The sequence below is a fragment of the Myripristis murdjan genome, chromosome 19 (genome assembly GCF_902150065.1).
Source record: "Myripristis murdjan chromosome 19, fMyrMur1.1, whole genome shotgun sequence".
Taxonomy (NCBI): domain Eukaryota; kingdom Metazoa; phylum Chordata; class Actinopteri; order Holocentriformes; family Holocentridae; genus Myripristis; species Myripristis murdjan.
The window spans coordinates 21300174-21318808 of NC_043998.1; the positions used below are offsets into that span (position 1 = coordinate 21300174).

The 18635-nt window shown below is 46.4% G+C and overlaps 1 protein-coding gene across 2 annotated transcripts in view; it reads right to left on the bottom strand.

Annotated features, from left to right (window-relative positions):
- tnrc6ba (trinucleotide repeat containing adaptor 6Ba) overlaps positions 1–18635 on the bottom strand; it is a 23628-nt gene continuing 4993 nt past the window's right edge. The window contains exons 4-22 of one of the 2 annotated variants that reach the window (XM_030077260.1): positions 18151–18594; positions 14996–17965; positions 13818–13982; positions 13442–13638; positions 12745–12819; positions 11198–11398; positions 10834–10953; positions 10501–10623; positions 8797–8967; positions 7812–7922; positions 7483–7687; positions 6567–6734; positions 6237–6383; positions 5235–5378; positions 4736–4828; positions 4096–4296; positions 3706–3773; positions 3323–3462; positions 1–2556 (exon numbers count right to left, since the gene is read on the bottom strand). In XM_030077260.1, coding sequence (XP_029933120.1) covers positions 1986–2556; positions 3323–3462; positions 3706–3773; positions 4096–4296; positions 4736–4828; positions 5235–5378; positions 6237–6383; positions 6567–6734; positions 7483–7687; positions 7812–7922; positions 8797–8967; positions 10501–10623; positions 10834–10953; positions 11198–11398; positions 12745–12819; positions 13442–13638; positions 13818–13982; positions 14996–17965; positions 18151–18594 — 6314 coding nt within the window. In that variant the 3' untranslated portion in view covers positions 1–1985. The remainder of the gene's footprint in view (positions 2557–3322; positions 3463–3705; positions 3774–4095; positions 4297–4735; positions 4829–5234; positions 5379–6236; positions 6384–6566; positions 6735–7482; positions 7688–7811; positions 7923–8796; positions 8968–10500; positions 10624–10833; positions 10954–11197; positions 11399–12744; positions 12820–13441; positions 13639–13817; positions 13983–14995; positions 17966–18150; positions 18595–18635) is intronic. The other variant, XM_030077261.1, reaches the window with a different exon arrangement.

Sequence of the window (18635 nt, forward strand, 5' to 3'; positions counted from 1 at the left end):
TTCAATTCAACCTTTATTATCTTGTTCTTTTCTGCGTTAAATTAATTTCCTCTCCTCTTTTTTTTCTTTTTGTAACATCTGAAATAAACAAAAAAACATCCTTAACAGGAGTGATAATAAAGACTGACTTAATTTAAATTGATACACAATAACGAAAGGAAAAAAAAAAAAACAACAACAGCAAAACAAAACAGGTAACGTCTTTTAACGTGTCTGTAAAACACTGTTCCAGCTCAGCTTGGTATGGGTAGGATTTGGCATCTTAATACAAAATGCCTTCAGTTGGTTGCTTTGTCTTAAAAACAAAAACAAAACAGAAAAAAAAAACACTCTCTTATTGCATTTGGACAAAAAATATATATAAAACAGGAACAAAATGCTGCTAAAAAACACAACTTAAGAGACATATGCATTAGTGCCAATGTTCTTGAACGTTTCACCTACACAAGACTCAGACACACACACACACACACTCATACATGATGCAAGCTGTCAGATTAACATTTATTCACTTCCCTGACTGGCGCAGATAAGTGTTCAAAAGCACGTACATACACACACACACTCGCACACACGATTCATGAATCTCTCATGGACAAGAAAAACAAAAACAAAAAACATTCACCATTGTAGCAATAACACAGACACTCCTGATATCATCGTCATCGTCGTCATCTTCATCACGTCCTCCTCCACACATCATACTGTCATTGCTCCTTTCATGCACACACAGGCAGGCAGGAGGGCACCTTGTACAGCGAGTAAATAAGTGATCATAGTCATAATTATCATCATCATGACAATATATAATAACCAACTTGATTTCTCGAGTAAGAAAAAAATAAAATAACGAGGTCAGTGTTTGAAGGGCAAAAAAAGGACATCTCTGGATTTTTCCACAATGTTCCACATATTTCTTCTTGTTTTCTCGCTTTTTTTTTTTTTTAGTTTGTTTTAAACAGAAAAAACAATAAACAATTGACGTACATACGACAAGGAGATACAATTTTGCTTGTCAAATATAAGAGCAGTGTGTAACTGGTGAGAAGGGGGTGTGTTTCTGACGTGTTGAGGCGGGCCAAGGCCACTGCTGTTGTAACATTTTGTCGTCCTGTTGAGGGTTTCTGTGTAGCAGTTTGTGTTTGTAGCTCTGTGTCAAAAAATGGAGGGATTCTGGCGGATGTGTCAACAAACCCAGAGGCATATATAGTGCAAGTTTGGCTAATGTTGTTTTTTTTGTTTTGTTTTGTTTTTGTTTTTCACCCTGGGTGCCATGTTGATGGCGTATTTCTACCAAGGTAGAGGTGTCGGTACCTAGCTAAAAATGCTCTCCGTTTCCAGATGTCGGGCGGCAGGGTGGGGGGAAGGGGTTGCTGATGTTCCTTTTGACTCAGTAGTGTGGGGGCTGTCCCGAATTTTCTCCAAACTCCAGACCCGTTCCCACTCTCTGGCTTCCAAAACTTTGAGAACTTTGAGAAGCACGCCAGCCAGGTCTACAGGGGGGGCTCAGTCCGCAAGTCTGAATTTTTTTGAGATTCAACCATTAAATAGTAATACAAAAACAAAAAAACTGTGGCACACTAAAAACAGCAATAGCTAAACTTGTTCATGTACGACTCTGGCTGAGCCTGTCTACAGTGCATGCCTGAGTGATCGGGTCTCTGAATGCGGATGGTGGGACTTGGAGTAAAAAGACAAGAGCTATCCAGTTGAGTCCTAAGAGTTTGATGGTTTCACCTTTTTCCCCCGGTTCAAGTTTTGCTGTCGTCTTCATTTAAAGTTATACGGGTGAATGCATGTGTGAAGATAATGTGTGCATATACTATGTGTTTATGTTGTGTGTGTGTGTGTGTGTGTGTGTGTATCTGCATGGTGACCAGTGTAGTTGGAATTCATGTCATCTCTGTGTGTAAGTAAATACAGAGTGAGCATGGTCGTGTGTGTGTGTGTGTGTGTGTGTGTGTGTGTGAGTAAGTCAGTTGGCCTCAGATGGAGTCTGCCCCTCCACCCAGCAGGTCTCCTGGCAGCAGCGAGGCAGGACTGCCCATCTGGTGGCGGTCCTCCAGGGCGGGGGACCCCCAAAGGCTACTGCTGGGGTACCCTGCTCCGCCCATCCCACCCATCCCTCCCCACAGACCCTGCCGCCCGGCCTCCACGCCTCCGGCCCCGCCCACTCCGGCCCCGTTGCTGCTCCACTGGGCAAAGATGCCCAGGCCGGGCCCCTGGGTGGCAGACGGGTCCGAGGAGCTGCCTGTACCGTCGAGACTCTGCCAGCTGGAGCCAGAAGGAGCCGCGCCTCCGTTTCCTGCAGCTCCGGCTGCGGAGCCTCCTTCTACTCCTCCTCCTGCTCCGGCGCCGCTTCCACCTGCTCCCCTCTCAGCAGTCCCACTGTTACCGTTGGCCCCCACTGCCAAGGCTGCCGCCGGCCCGGAGCCCGGAGAGGTGGCTGTCGTCCCTCCGCTCCCTCCTCCTCCGGCCTGGGAATGTGCAATGTAACGAGCCACTTCCTCATCGCTCACAAACTCCGCCAAGATGGTGGTGTTACCCAGAACGCACCTGGTCGACACAAAACACTCAGTCATTCAGACAGAAACAAACACCTGCGTAAGTAAATACCCGAGTCATCACCTAAGGGTGCTGGGACATCTTGGGCCAATGAGTAAACAAGGCTTTCAAGGTTTGCCTCCAGGAGATTTTTTTTTAAAATGCTGTTTTCACTGTCCACATGCTAAAAGCATTTTACTACGTGGACGTGAAAACTTAGGGCTGATTTTGCTTCATTGCTCATGTTTACTGCAGAACGGCTGGCCTCATGCCACTGCAGCTTTCAGCCTTTACTCTGTATTCATTGGTTACTGTTAACAGGAGCTGACTCATCGTCTGTCCATATAGACTCTTGTTATTATCTGACAGCTTAACGTTATTATGACATTTTTAACCGCATTTCTACTTGCATTTGTGACTCAGTGACGTCAACAAATTGCTCCAGTCACACTTCAGCATCTTTTATACTCACACAACGAAGACTTGAGCATTTTAGGCATTTTCGAAAAACACTATGCCTACTTGTGGATGGAGTTTTTCATTTCTCAGTTTACGTCAGTAAAAACAGGAATAAAGGTTCATTTTCAAAAATATCTCTATCCATGTAGGCATGACCAAATTGGCAGACCAGCACTTTCAAAGTTTGACATTTTTCTTTTTAAATTACAGTGCCACCATCAGGCCAACCAGTGTCATCATCCTTCCAAGTTTCTCAGCATCAGTGTTGCCTGAGACATTATAAATTATAAGTTAAAAATGTGTCGCTCCTGAGTCTTACATGTGCAGCGCGCTCTGGGCCTTGGCTGCTTCCTGCTTGGAGTTGTAGCGAATCAGAGCGGTGCCCTGGGTCAGGCCGAGGTGAAAGGTCAGCAGGGGGCCGTGCTGCATGCAGATGGTCCTCAGGGTGGAGCCGTCAATCTGCAGGGAGACACAAGATGAACTGCCTTGAGCTTAGAGGAATGAGGGATGTGAGTAAATGCATGAAGTGAAATTATTCGAGTCTGGCAGCCTTTATGTAAGGTAAGCAGAGTTCCACATGAAAAAAATAACCTTAACTTATCTGATGGAAATGGAAATTCACTTGCCTGAACTGAACGAAAATACATGGTCATGGATGATGCATTCTGCAAGATGCATGTGTGTGTGTTTGTGTGTGTATACCTGTGGTGTGAGATTGCTGAGCACCAACCAGCAGCTTCCCCTGGAGCTACCATCACTCCAGGTGGAGCCTGTGGCAAGAGAGCAGACGACAGAAAACCGGATTGAGACTCTGAGACTCCTTCCTGTGCATTACCCACAGCTTCAAACACAATAAATGATGAATAACTTTCCCTTGCTGCTTTCACTGTGGCCCACCTGCTTCTCCAAATCAAATATGAATGAAGCCTTAAATTCAAAAGAGTGCTGTGTTGCATCTGAGCAATCAAATTTATGTTTCACTTCTTGCGCACATTTACATCAGCTGAATATTTTAACAGAAAGCGCAGCTGAACAAGGAGGAAGCACAAGTTTGCAACAACAAAAAACATGAGAAATGCGCCTGGGCATTACCGGTGGTGCCTGAGCCGCCACCCCAACCCCTGGCAGCCAGTCGCGGGGCTCCTCCTGACCAAGGGGACGGCTGCTTTTGATTGGCTAGTCCTGGAGGTGGGCGGGGCAGTTGCGTCTGGCTGCTGCCTCGACTGGCTTTCCACGACTTGTTGTGTCCGATGGGCTCCGGAGGCCAGCTGGTCTTGTAGTCTGTGTACTTTGCTGTGAGGGAAACAGGAAATAAATGAACTCAGACTAATTACTTATGAATTACTGGTAATTCTAACATTAATATACAAGTCACATGTAAACTGCGGGTCTTGACATATGATTTTATACTGCATGTCCATGTGACTGAGTTTTGTCATTTACACTGATTAAGAAACATCAGGTTTGTATCATTTGAGATATCACACAAAACAAATCAAAACAAAACAAAACAAAACAACAAAAATCATCTGGAAGTGTAGGACAATTAAAACTGAAGTGTGAAGGCAGTTATACTTGACTCAGAATTGTTCATTTACAGGTTGTGACAAAGAAAGAAAAGACTTAAGAGGGAGAAAAAGGAAAACCAAAAGCAAGCACACAAGCTGTTACTCTAAATGAGTGAATTTGAAATGGGCTGGTGTGTGTGTGTGTGTGTGTGTGTGTGTGTTACCTGAGTTGTGTGCGTTGTTAAGGGGGCTGTCTGAGGCACTGTAGGGCCAGGCACCAGGTGAAGGCAGCAAGGTGTTGAGGGGAGGGGTGGAATCTGAGGCAAAGCACCATTTCATCATCACTTTACCCAACATAACTATTCTGATGAAGTGACAACGATTAAATCTACCCTGAACTGCATTGGAATAATGATACGATCCTAAATAAATTTCTCATAAAAACAAAATAATGCGATCCATATTCATGCACAGGAATCTGCTAGCTGGCTAGCCTAAGAAACCCCTTTATCTGCAAAGTGAAAAAAGGCAAAATGACAAAGTGATAAAAGACCCTAATAAAAAAGAAAGAATACAAATTTGTTCAGGTGAAAAAATAGTGACCTCGGGGCACAACAATGTGAAAAATGGTAGAGCAATACGACATAAATAATGATGAAAATTACATTTAACAGTATGATTATATTTTGGTATAAGGCAGAGTTGTGCTTCTGCAGTGCTTACCAGTATTGTCTTGTAGCAACTGGTGCTCAGTGTCATTGAGGCTGGGGGACCCTGTGTTTCCCATCATGCTCCCTGGGGTCATGTAGGGGTCAGACTCGGGATCGACTCGGTCGATTCCCTTCCAGGGCACGCCAGGCTGGAACTCTGGAAAAGACACAAATATTTAATGTTGAGGTTAGTTTATCGAGAAAAGAGTTCAGGTGAAGTAAATGTGACACACAGTCATCAGTGACGCCTTATGAACTGAATACATGGGACATAAGAAGCTCATTCGTTTTCACTGCATAATTAAAAACAAAAAGAAAGCACAACTGGATTGTTGAGATGACAGAATGTCACTAAAAAGAAAATTTAAAAAACATTTTGGCATAAAGGTTCATAACAAGCATGACAAAGGTGTTTAATTTTATCAAACATTCTTTTCTCTAATACATTTGCACTGTATTATCATCCTACCAGGGTTCCTAGATTGGTTCAGACTAAAAATTACACACTTTTTCCACTGTGATTTGATGATTTTGATACAGTATATCTGGTATTTTAGTATGAGGAGACAGTCATGCTAACTCTAACATATCTCTCTGGTGGAGGATTATATTCAGAGCAGCACCCATCAGAATGTGTGACGTGACAAGGGTCAAACACCATAGAAAATGTGTCATATCGGGACTGTACAATAACATTTTTGAACATATATCCAAACTTTTCTGCACAATTCCTACACTTTTCATGACCTGAAAATACCTGATTCATTTCCATATATTTCCAGACTTTTCAGGCATGTAGCATCCCTGATCTGCAAGTACACAGTGACTATGATACTCAGTAATACTTTTCCTTTCCCACAAACTCTGATGCATGTTAAGGACTTGTTTTGGGGCTTATGTATATGACATTCCTCCCTCTCATCTATAGCCAGGCCCTCACTGCAGCTGTTTGTTCATGACCAACATGTTTGGGTGAATGATGGTCAAACAGAATTCTGTATCCTGAGTCACTCACCAGGGGGCCAGCTGGGCGCGGTGGTAGCCTTGGAGCCCATCTTGTTGCCGGGAGTGCGATGCCAGTGATCACCCAGCCCGTCTCCAACCAGCATGTCATACTGAGAGTAGGGCGAGCCCCCTGGCATCTTCATGGGGGTAACAGGACCTACGACGGGGGTGGCAGGTGAGGATACATTACATCATCTAACAACAGATGGGGGAACAGCTATTCACCCTGACATGTGACTACAGGTGTGATCTCATTCACAAACTATGTGCCAAGCTTTCTGCTCACAGTCGCCTCACTCTGTCCCTCACCACTAAGAGGAAAAAAAAAAACATATCTTACCATTTTTGTGGAGCGTGCTCTCAGGTGGGGTGGGGTCAGGGGGTGAGTGTCCCTCCATCATCCATTTGAAACGGGACTGTTGCCCTCCCAGGTCCTTCATGGACCCTGCACCCCCCACCACAGGACCTCCCAGGTCCAGACCAGGCAGGTTCACCCCTGAACTAAAACCTGTTCACAGGCAGAAAGAGAAAGGAATTATAAATACTCTTAAAATCATAAAGGTCATTACTGTTTTAAATTTGAAGTTAAGTATGTGCAACATAATCTCTAAATAAATGTGAATTTTGCTACTATCCTAATACTTGGGTTTGATCAAATGCAGAGAACAAATTTTCCTAGAGGGATGAACAAAGGATACCTTACTTATCAATTGCTGACTCAATAGAGTACAATAGTGATAATCTACACGCAATTCATCAAAGGTTTTAAATGTCCTGTTTGGTGTCTGTTGTTGTTTTTTGTTTTTTTTTTTTTACTTAGAAAAAGTCATTCTGCTACACAGGAAGTGATACATGTCATGTTTCTAGCTGCAGCAACAGTGGTTGGCTTGGAGAAAGTAGTGCAAGAACTGGTTAGCTGCTGCTATATCAGAAGAGAATGAAAATAGACATTTACAACAAAACCTCTTCAGTTTCAAATCGTCTGGAGTCACTTGATCAGTGTTATGTTTGGCTGCAAATTATATACGAAAAAAAATAAAAAATAAAAAAATCATTGTATTCAGAGCAAATATTAGGCAACAACATCCCAGTTTTTAATCAAAAATGTTTTCTAATTGACAAATGATCTCTTATAAGTGCTGTGCGAAACCACCACAGCACCAAAGATGTTGCCAAAATGAACTGCAACGAGATTTCAAATTTAATACAATCTCACAAGCTTTATTCTGATTAAAATTAACAGGCCAAAAGCTCACCAGAGTATGGCCCATGTGTTTTCGGATGCAGGTCTGCCACAGATCCTGCCAGTCCAGGGTGGGGCAGGGAGTCAGCCCCAGGCAGTTTGGGACCCCCTACGCCTCCTCCACCGAGGTGGGAGGGGGAGAGTTTGGAGCTGCCACCAACACCCCCGATCTGCTGCTGCTGCCTCTGCTGCTGCAACACCGCCATGATCCTGGCCAGCTGAGGAGGCACCACAACACACCAGTCAGCAGGACGGAAAAAACTTGTGGTTAACGCTGTAGTCATCCATGATGTGTTAGGAGGAAATGGACTTGAGGGAGCGTGTGATGTGACGTATGTGCACCTGTTGAGGGTCGGCCTGCTGGCGTACGTTCTGCGTGAACTTCCTCTGGCTTTGCAGCAGCTGCTGCTGTTGTTGCTGAGGCTGCTGCTGCTGGAGGAGGAGCTGACAGGCCTGAGGGAACCAAGGAAGGAGAAAATTCAAAGAGGTAGAAACGGAAATAAGTAAAACAGCAAGTTACAGAAATGAAAGCATGATGCGTGACAAGTGAAGGTAACCACCATTATATTGCATTAGGCTTTGGATATGTGCCGTGACATCACGCTTAATGCATTGATTGCTACTTGCCAAAGCAATTTTCATTCATTTCAAATTTAGAGCACGAAGAGAATGAACAATCACTCCATCATTCTGTTGCAGATGCACTATGATGGTGTTCCATGTGTTTTGTTTTTTTTTTTTTTTTTCCGATCTATGCACAGACAATGCATGTGTTAACTAAACCAGTGTTGCTTCCCTCAAAGGAGTGTTTGTGATCATAACATTTCTGCAATGAGTCAGAGCTACAACAAAAGGTTAAGCTGCGATACTACAGCTGATAACCATGTCGAATCAGTTTTATCTCAGTACATTTACATTGCAGGGTCCTTATGTGGAACACAATTATGGCAACACAAATTCATTTTGAGATTAACTATGATCCTGGCAATATATTTGATAATGACAAGGTTCCTACAGTTTCAAATTAGAAATTCCATTAAAAAAAATTATGATGATTCTTAATGGCAAAAATGTCAGAATGCGAGACAAAATTTCTATGTGCACTTAACTTCCTAAGACCTAGAGGCTTTCTTTTTTTAATTAGTAAGGGCACAGGAGTTTCAATATTCAGAAAAGTGATGCATAATGGTGTATTTTATCTCACAAAACAAAAAAAATGTGAGACTATCTTAAGCCTCTCTATACCACAATTTTCTTTTTGCACATTTGTGCAAGACATGCCAGATCTGCAGTGAGATATTAAAAAAAGTACTGAGCTGTTCCTCACCAGCTGAAACTGGATGTGAGGTGGGTAGATGCTGCTGAGCATGGCGATGTGCTGGGGCGACAGCTGTGGAGGGAACACACCTCCCCCGACTCCTGCCACTCCTCCCATGCCGCCGACACCCCCCACGCTCCCACTGGGAGGGGGCATCTGCTTCAGCATGGAGCCTGGCACCTGGAGACACATGCAGCAGCGGGCACACCTGTTACCACGGAAACCTGGAGCATGCAATGCTTCAGAGCCGTAACCACTAGCAACGACATTAGCCTCCCACTCCCCTGGCATTGACATTGATTATCTTTGGTGTTCTTATTAGCCGGTGTTAACAACTGACCCAACCTGAGTGAGTAGGTGAAATAGATCCAATTCCTGGAAAACCACATGAGTTTCACATAATTGTATTCCTTAGAAACAAGCAGGGAACATGATCAATGAGGTGCTGAAGAGTGACTCTGGTCTCTGGGGACTGCACTGACTACCAGAAGCCACACATGCAGCCGGCTGAGAAAACTCAAGAACCAGACAATTACCTCTTCTTCCACAAAACCCACAGCACAAAGAATCAAAAGAGATTTCTGGAAACTTGACTTCCTTGACAGTCATTCTTGAAGGTTTATCAAATTATGCCATCAATAGTAGGTGTATTTACATGAGGTGATAAAACTGGTGATGTGAAGATCCAACTATTTCATAATAAACACTACTTTTCCACTGCAACGGTACCATATCTTTTGGCATTTCTCTCAAGGTGAAAAATAGTACATTTTATTTATTTATTTATCTATTTATTTATTTTTATCACAAAAGGTCCTGTGTTCCACTTTCACTTCCACTAGATGTGTTTTGTTGTTGGCTGTTCAGCATCTCAAGAAGCCTAATGGAGAAAAACATGGTACCGTGGAGCAAATACAAGGATGAGGTTCAACGGTAGGTTGAGGGCATGAAAAGTAACGAGAAGAAAACATCACTGTGTTTGAGGGAACGGAGCTACAACCATGATCCAATCTGCAAAAAAATAAAACTAAAATAAATAGAAATAGAAATAAAATCTGTAGTGTCATTTGTCTTTGTCTGTTGTTACTACTATTATTCCCGTTTCCTGTAAGCTGGTTGAGACACAAACAATGACTAGAACCAGATCTAGCACCAGTTCCTGTTTGCTCCCAGTTTTGGACTAGTTGTATTTTCTTGCTGTGTCACTGCTGTTAAGTAACAATGCTGTAGAGGGAAAAAACATAATAACTCGAAAATATCAATGTGGTTAAGGGAACTGGGCTATGAGCCTGATGCTGCCCAGTGTCAAATGCTTTTAACATCACACTCCTGTGCCAAGAGAGCAAGCCAAGGGCGCTTGGACCCACAATGCAAACTCTACTATGGTCAGCAGTTTTCTCCATGTAAACAGCATGGCTTTGTTGTATTCATAATTTCACAGAAACAGTATGTTGTTATACCCCACTTACTATGTATAAATTAAGTACCTCCTACGATTTTCAGAAGGCGCTAATGCTAACAATGTCTGAGGGTTCCCAGTCATCCAGTTGCGCTCGATTCAACTCTCCACAGATAATGCTAACAATGCCACAATGCTTACATTTGGATCTCAGTTCAACAGCTTAGAAAGAAAGGTCTCATGTAGATGTTGTAGATGTAAAAATGTTTTTGGAGAACAGAGAAATATCGAACATCAAAATACAGTTTTATTACCTGTGGTGACAGGAACTGATGAGGCACTTGCGCTCGTATCCCTGGGGACTGGTTTATGGGTGGGACACTTGGCTGTCTTGACTGGGCCATCCCTCCACCGCTGCCGAACATATTGTGACCGCCCTAAGATCAAAACCGAAAATTAAAAACACATCGCAGAACTGGCCACAGAGGGGGGAGACACACAACACATACTGATACACAAGACGACATCAACAGATGAGGATAATTTGGGGTTATATTTGTGTGATTATCTTATGAAAGAATGGAAATCTATAAGGATTTCTATGAAGTAAAGATGGCAGGACAGAAACAAGAGGAGCGCAATCTTACTTGTCTAAGGGGGATAGTGTGGTTGAAGAGGGGATGGGACTTGTAGACAGTGGGTGGAGAGTACAGAGAGGAAGGACCCTCCTCCCCAAGGCACCCATCCTGATTGGTGAAAGGCAAAGCCTGTCACAGCGACAGCCAATGGAAGGTGCCCAATTAGAGTGGTGGTGGTGGTGGGAGTGTTGGGTTGGGGGATGTCGAGACAAGGAGAAATGGGGCAGACGTGAAAGGAAAAGAGAAAGTCAAAGAAGGTGAATCACTGCAGGAAAGAGGAAAAGACTGCAGCGGTCAAAGACAAAAAGTTAACTAGACATGAGAAGCACATAAAAGACAAAGAGAGGCCGTTAACTTGACAGTAAGCTAGCACCTTTTCGTAGTAGGATCCAGCGTCCCCAGGTCCCGCCTCTTTGGAGCCGGGTGAGCGGTAAGCCATGCCCCCTCCTCTTCCTCCCTTTCTCAGCTCTCCGTTGTAATCGTTCATTCCCATGCCTCTCTTCTCTCCGTCCATCTTCTTCTCCTGGAGAGAACCTGGAGCCAAGTCTATGTTTCGGCCGCTGGGATCATCACCCTATCCAGCAGAAAAGGTCACCATCGTCATCATAGTCATCATAGTCATCATCAACATCATCATCAGGTAGGAAACAACCACCAGCTAAATGCCTGCAAACTGTAGCTTGTAAGCCTGATCGTCACAGTTGCATCAAGGGCCCGGACAAACATGGATGCAGCTAATGATTCTTTTCATTGTCCATTAAACTGATATTTTTCCTTATAGTTTTAATTATTCAGTCTACAATGTGTAAAAACAATGACAAAGGCTGATGGGAAGTTAGCATAGGCCAAAGTGATATCTTCCAGTCCCTTCTGTATTCTGAGCCGCAGCCAAAAAACAAAGTACTGACTTTATAATGATATGAATGAAGAACAGAAAGACAATCTTAGCATTTTAGAGAAAGCTGGAATCTGCACATTTGGGATTTTTATGTGATAAATGACTAAAACCGTTGATTATGTAGATAATAATCAACTTATTGTCCCAACATCAGTGTCCATTTTCTATTTTGTGGTTTTAATTTGATTTCTTTTTCACAATTAAGCTATTTATTATTAGAGGTGCTAATCGTAATCTGAGTAGTACATTTGTATTTTTTTTTAGTGTTTCTTCATTGGCCAGATATCTAATCTTTAAAATTTCAAAGTGCATCTAAGTATTGCCTTTATAAAACAGTTACTAGATTATTTCTATGCATTGAGACATCCTCATCACACTGCAGATTAAACAATTTAACTTACAAATGAAAACAATAGATAATCTCAAATGAAATTAACTGTAAGGCAAACACTTTGCTGCAATTAAAAATGGCTTATGTACATCTAGCCTCCACAAACAAGAAAAAGTAAGCCTGTGGTTTTTAACAAGGATCCTTCATGTCCGCCCTGCACCTTTTGTATGAAAACAAATGTTTTTTTTCCCTCCCACTTAACCGCGGTATCAACAGTGTTGATCTCTGCGCACACCTGCGGTGGGGAAAATCCAGACAGCAACAGCTCAACACAAGTGACGTTTTTCCTCAGATCATCACCATGACTGGTGTGATACAGCAACCCTGCCACTGACCCAGATAGGCTCACACTTACGAAATCCGCTGACACGTGGCTCACTATCTCACCAACACCTACACATCCAAGTCTCAGGATACCAAGAAATTATTAGTTGGTTGTAGGAAATCCAGAATACATTCAAAGACTTTCAACAACAGTCCCACCATCAAATAATTTTCCAAACAGGACTGTCTGTAATATATGAACTTCCTTGTCATAGTACCAGCGTTTTGCTGAGGGAATTCCCTCCCCTTGACTTGCTGTAATAGCACTAGGGTGATAAGTAAAATAATAATAAATCCTCTGTCTTACCAGCAGCCCCATGTTAGAGAACTGTCTGTTGATGGGGTTCATCCATGAGTCTCCTCCACCAGGCTTCAGAGGACCCTGATGAAAAAATAGATATTATTCCCAAATCTCCAAAGATTTTTGCTGAAGCATAACTACTGAACCTTGGGCTGCACCCAACTGCACAAATTCCAGAATTGACTCAGAGTGAGCCTTTCAATATGTTCTGTAGCTATATCTTCATTTTGTGCACTTGCACGTTTTCATGTTGATCATGGGCTTTATTTATGTCCTATGACACAAACTGAGTAAGAGTGGCCATGGGCTTCAGTACTGTCCTTTGCAATTCACCTGTTAATCAATCTAATGTTCTAAAAGGATAGGAAAGAATAGAAAAATTTAAAATTTAACACAAAAAAAAAACAACAACAAAAAAAAAACACCTTGACTCTTCAACTCCATCTTCTGAGTCGACTGTGGAGCTCTATGAGGTCTAATCACCAACTTTCAGGTGGTAGTCCTGGTTGAACTTAATGTGAAACTTTCCTTTTTTCATTTTACACTGGATTGTCAACGAATACAAACTAAAGGTCTCGCTTTGATTTAATTTTTCTATTATTTATTCTTTCATTTTTCCTTCAGAGGGCAAACCAGAAACCAAGGAAATAAGTAAGATTGACATTAAGAGGCAATTTAGCTTTATTTTCCCAAAGGAGCCCACCTTGTTATTGGGCTTCTTTCCAGCGTGGCCCTGTCCCCAGCCCCCGTTGCTTCCTTGTCCCCAGGAAGAACCACTTCCCTGGGAGCCAGTGCTGTTCCACATTCCCCCTCCCTCCTCCTCTTCCTCCCAGCTCGAGTGACGCGAGGCAGCCACAGAGCCATCATTCTCCCCCCAGCCATCTTGCATAGACTTTGAACCTGCAGGTAAAACAGAAAAGGTCATGCTTAATGCCATTGCCACATCATGCATAAGCAATAAGCAGCTCCATAATGTGTGTCCAGGCATGCCAATGTCCAGTATGCACTGTATACTGGACACTGGCACTTTCCGCTGTCTCATGTCTGTATATGCCATAGCTTTTCCTTTATTTTCTAACCAGGTTTAATGGGGTTGGGAGATGGGTTGCCCCAGCCCGAGGTCTTCCCTGTAGCGTCGTCAGGGTCTCCCCAATTGGTAGGAGGGTCACTGGGCTTTCCCCAGGCCGCCGTGCCATTATCTACTGTAGGGCTGGTGGGAGAAGTACCACCCCAACCTGATGGACCTGGACAGACACAAAGACAAGACATGTTATAGTGCAAACAACTGACAGAAATCCCACATACACAGTCATCTATAGAGATAAGACAAAGCTACTTCAATTGAGCAAGATAAAGGCCCAATCCCAATGTCCAGACTCCAGATTTGAGCCCAGAAACTTTGGAAAATACCCAGCCATTGTCTAGAGTTCCCATTTTTTAAATGTTGTTATCTGATAAAATCGTGACTGGTGAATTTAGGGATATGCAAGCTGTCATGGTTGGTTGATAAAACAGTGTCCTACCCAGCCCTTCCTGCTTGGCAGGGAGCACCAGGAAACGAGAGGCCAATTATAAAGTGGTTTGTCTCTCCCTGTTAGTACCCTGACACAGAAAGCCTACAGTCGGCTGCTGGCCCTGGTCTGTGACCAATGATCGCCTGCAGTTTGTGCAATGTTCCATGCACCTTCAGCCCTATTCAGCTCTCCTCAGCAGGTTCCCAGCCGATTCAGCATGCTGAGTCAGCAGCAGAAGCCATCAATGAGAGAGAGCTTTCTGATTGGCTGTTCAGCCTTAGCAAATCAGGTCACGTGAAGGGAAACGCAAGTTTTTTGTGCTGTTATCAGCTACCAATTGCTAGCTAGTTGTGGAAAACAAATCTACCAAAGGCAAAGGTTCAAGAGCTGACAACTGAAGTGCAAGTTGCAGCTTCTAATTAGACGTGATGTATTCTCAGTTCATATAACATTATATAAAAAAACTGGCACTCATGCAGAGTGAGTTTGCAGAGAACAGTTATAATCTCTGCAGTGTGTTCAAGGACAAATCTTAGAGACATGAGAAGATGCAAAGCGATCATCATCAGCCTCAGCTGGCAATACATCTCTGATGTCAGCTCGGTGTGCCCCTAGTCTTACTGAACATTCAATGGTGGGAAAAACTGAATTTAACAAAATAACAAATGGCTACTGTGAAAATTTCAGCATAACAAATGACTGTGCTGAAAAAACATGACAGAACAGCTCTTCAAGTATTTTACCCATAGCTGTGGGTTTCCCAGGTCCAGTGTTGATGTCTCTGTTGCCCCCAAGTCCTGCAGCCTGTCTGCTGGGCTGTTGCTGCACCGGAGGGCCCTGCTGCTGCTGAGCCTGACCCTGGCCTAGCTGCTGCTGGCCAGCGGGGGCGCTGTTCTTATCCCACAGGTTGACCGGCTTGTAGTTGTAATGGGTTGGGTCTCCCCATGCTGATGTTCCATCATCTATCTCATTCTTCCTGCTTATGGACTGCGGAGAGGGTTCCTCCCAGCCACTCGGTTCAGATCCACTTCCACTTCCTCCTGGGCCGCCGGGAATGGGCCCCGAGGTCCAGCCTGAGCTTTGGTTCTGATTCTGGGCTTGGGAGACGGGTTTCCGCCCCCAGCCCCCTTGCATAGCCCCTTGGTCCAGCGCTTGCTGCTGCTGTGGATGCTGATTGCGGGGCTGTGATTGTTGCTGTTGCAGTTGTGCCTGTGGGCCTTTGATGGAGCCCGACTGGCTGTTTGGCATCTGGTGCGTTTTGTTTCCTCCGCCATTCCCTCCACCCCAACTTTGATGGGCTTTGGACCCCATGTCTCCGACTCCACCCATTCCCCCTCCTCCACTCCCTCCTCCCCCTGTGCCTCCAGCCCCCCAGGTCCTCCGGGGTGCACCCTCATCCCAGCTCCCCCATGCCCCAACATCTGAATCCCCACCTGAGTTTCCTCCCCCACCTTTCCTCTCATCCTCCCATCCCCCTCCTCCACTGTTTGATTTGGACTCTTTCTCTCCCCAGTCCCCACCTGCCCCAGCTCTCTGTCCTGAACCCCACCCACTTCCTCCTCCATCCCTTCCCATCTCTTTCCATCCCCCTGTCCCTTTCTCCTCCTGACTCCCTCCCCAGCTTCCACTTGCTGGATTACCCTGTTGTCCAAGATCACCCCAACCTCCTCCATTTCCTCCCCTGTTGTCCCTCCATTCCTCTTTCCCCCACCCTTTGGCCTGCTGGCCATTCCCAGATCCCATCCCTGCTCCACCCCAGCCTGTGGCCTTCCCCTGCTGGCAATGTCCCGTTCCAAGTGCCCCTGATCCCATTCCAGCTCCAGTGGTGGTCACTGACCCAGATTGTGAGACGCCAAGATTCCTTGTGTTGGGGCCTGAAGTCAAAGGGGCCCTCCCAGAGAGAGAGGCCCCGCTACTGCTACTGTTGCTGCTGCTCTCCCAGCCCTCCCCAGAGGACCCAGCAGAGGGAGCAAGGGGAGGATTGGCCCCTGGACCCACAGGATCAGTGATCATAGCTCTGGGACCACCAGAATACTGAGAAGAGGAACCGAGAGACGATGCATGTTTGGATGTAGCTGATGATGACGATCCCCCTCTACTTCCTCCTCCACTTGCTTCAACGTCCCAGGCTGTGTTTTGTCGGATCTGTGTCTGCCCCCAGCCGGTGTTAGACAGGACCCGTGGGTCCAGGTCAGACCGACTGAGCAGGTTCTGTAAGGCAGCTTCAGCATTAGGTGCCGGGCGGTGGGTCCGGTGACTGTGGCTGCTGTTAGGACCACTCCCACTTCTTGAATTCCCACCGCTGGACGAAGACCCTCCCCTTCCTCCCTGTCCTCCGACTCCCCCACCCCATTCCCCCGTTTCACTCTCTCCCTTCTGATTGTCCCAAGCTCTGGTCATAGTAGTGGCTGTAGGGGAAGAAGAGGAGGTGGCAGGGGGGTTGCCAGTGGTGCTGCCCCCACTGCTACTGCTGTTACTGCTGCAGGCTCCACCCAGTCCCTCCCCTCCTGGATTAGCTCCCCCCATACCTGTGGAGTTCCCACCCCAGTCTCCACCTGACCCTCTCTCTCCTCCTACTCCTGATGACCCCCACCCTCCCTGAGATACCCCGGAGGTTTGACCACCATTTCCCCCACTTCCAGCACTGCCCCAAGCGTTAACCCCACTGGCGGAACCTGGATACCCCCAACCCGAGGTCCCGTTATCCCCTTCAGCAGCTCCGAATCCCCCTGCACCACTTCCTCCACCCTCCCATCCATCAGTCCTTGAGGCACCCGTTTTGGAGTTAGCAGCAGGGTAAGAAGGCTGGCCTCTCCAAGAGGAGGCGAGGCTGTGGTCTCCCCCGCTGACCCCTCCTCCTCCCACACCACAGTCCATTCCTCCCCCAATCCCCTCCCCCCCTGCCATTTTTGGTCCTGCTGATCCACTCTCCCACTTCCCCCCTCCCATCTCTCTGTCTCTGGATTGCATTTGGTGAAGTTGGTGCTGATGGGCGCTTGATTGATTCACAGATAAAGGTGGGTGACCCCCCAGCACCCCGACTGCCCCGGCTCCCAGCCCCAGGCCCAGGGAGGCAGGGTTGTTGGCAGACAAAGACCCTCCAGAGCCCTGGTGATGGAAGGAAGACGGGCCTCCTTCTCCTGCAGAGGTGGGCCCATCCTGCTGCACCAGGGCAGGCCAGGCCGAAGGGTTGGCATTTGGGTTGAAGTTGGCACCTGGAATCCCACTGCTGCCATCAATGGGGCCACCGGCGTCATGGCTCCCTGGCACAGTGGAGGCTTTGGAAAGTGAGGAGGGCTGCTGTAGCAGGGGCCCAGCTGAAGCTGCTGCATTCCCTCCTCCAAGATGACCCTGGGAGGCAGCCGTCCCCCACGCCACGCCACTGGACGACTGCATACATTCATTGGGCAAAGAGAACGAGGAAGTGGGTGAGGATTGGTTGCCAGAGGCACTGATGCTGCTGTTCACAGGCATTCCGTTGTTGCTGCTGCCCCCACCAGCCACGGTGACTGAAGCTCCACCCCCGTCACCGCCAGCGATGCTCGGCCACTCCTCCAGGTCGTTGCCATCAACAATCACCTTCTCCCTGCCCTGAGAGGAGGCCTGGCTGCCTGAGCCCGCCCCCCACATGGAATTTGCATAATTAGAAGTAGTAGTAGAAGCAGCGACTGATGATGAGGTGAGGGCTAGTGAGGAGGCAGCTGCACCGGAATCTGAAAAGGAAAATCCCACAACACAGAGACAATAAGACTAAGGAAAGAGACACTTTGTGTTTTCAAAATGCTCAAACACAAGATGTTTCGTGTTTATTAAAGAAACAATTAAAATAACCTTTGCATGGAATGAAACCATCTTGAACATAACCTACTACTTCAATTTCACCGACTCTGACTCTCACCTGAGGCAGCAGCCATGTTTGCATTGGGGCCATCACCCACTCCTCCCCCTCCTCCCCCTCCCAGCAGCATGGAGGACAGTGGCGGCTGACCCCTCTTCAGTAGCACTTTATGGTCCTGCTGGCAGCGGAATCGCGGCGGCACTTCTCTCGGCATGTAGCGCTGCTGCTGAGGCGCCTGGGCACCACCACCACTACTTGTATTGCCGTTTCCAGTAGCACTGGGGCCGCCAGCGGTGGAGGAAGAACCGGTGGTGGAGGGGGACTGTCCGTTGGCCACCGCCAGGCGCTTGGCATTGTTGCCGCCCTGTGATGGGGTGGCAGCACTGCCAGGGCCCGGGGTGGCTGGAGAGGGGGAAGCAGAGGGGGTGGGTCCAGGGCTGGGGGAGGCAGAGCTGCTCTGGGTGGCAGGAGACTGGGCTGACGCCGGCTTGGTCAAATCTGGCACTGCAGGAAAGGAGAGGCAGGGGGAGGAAATAAGGAGATGA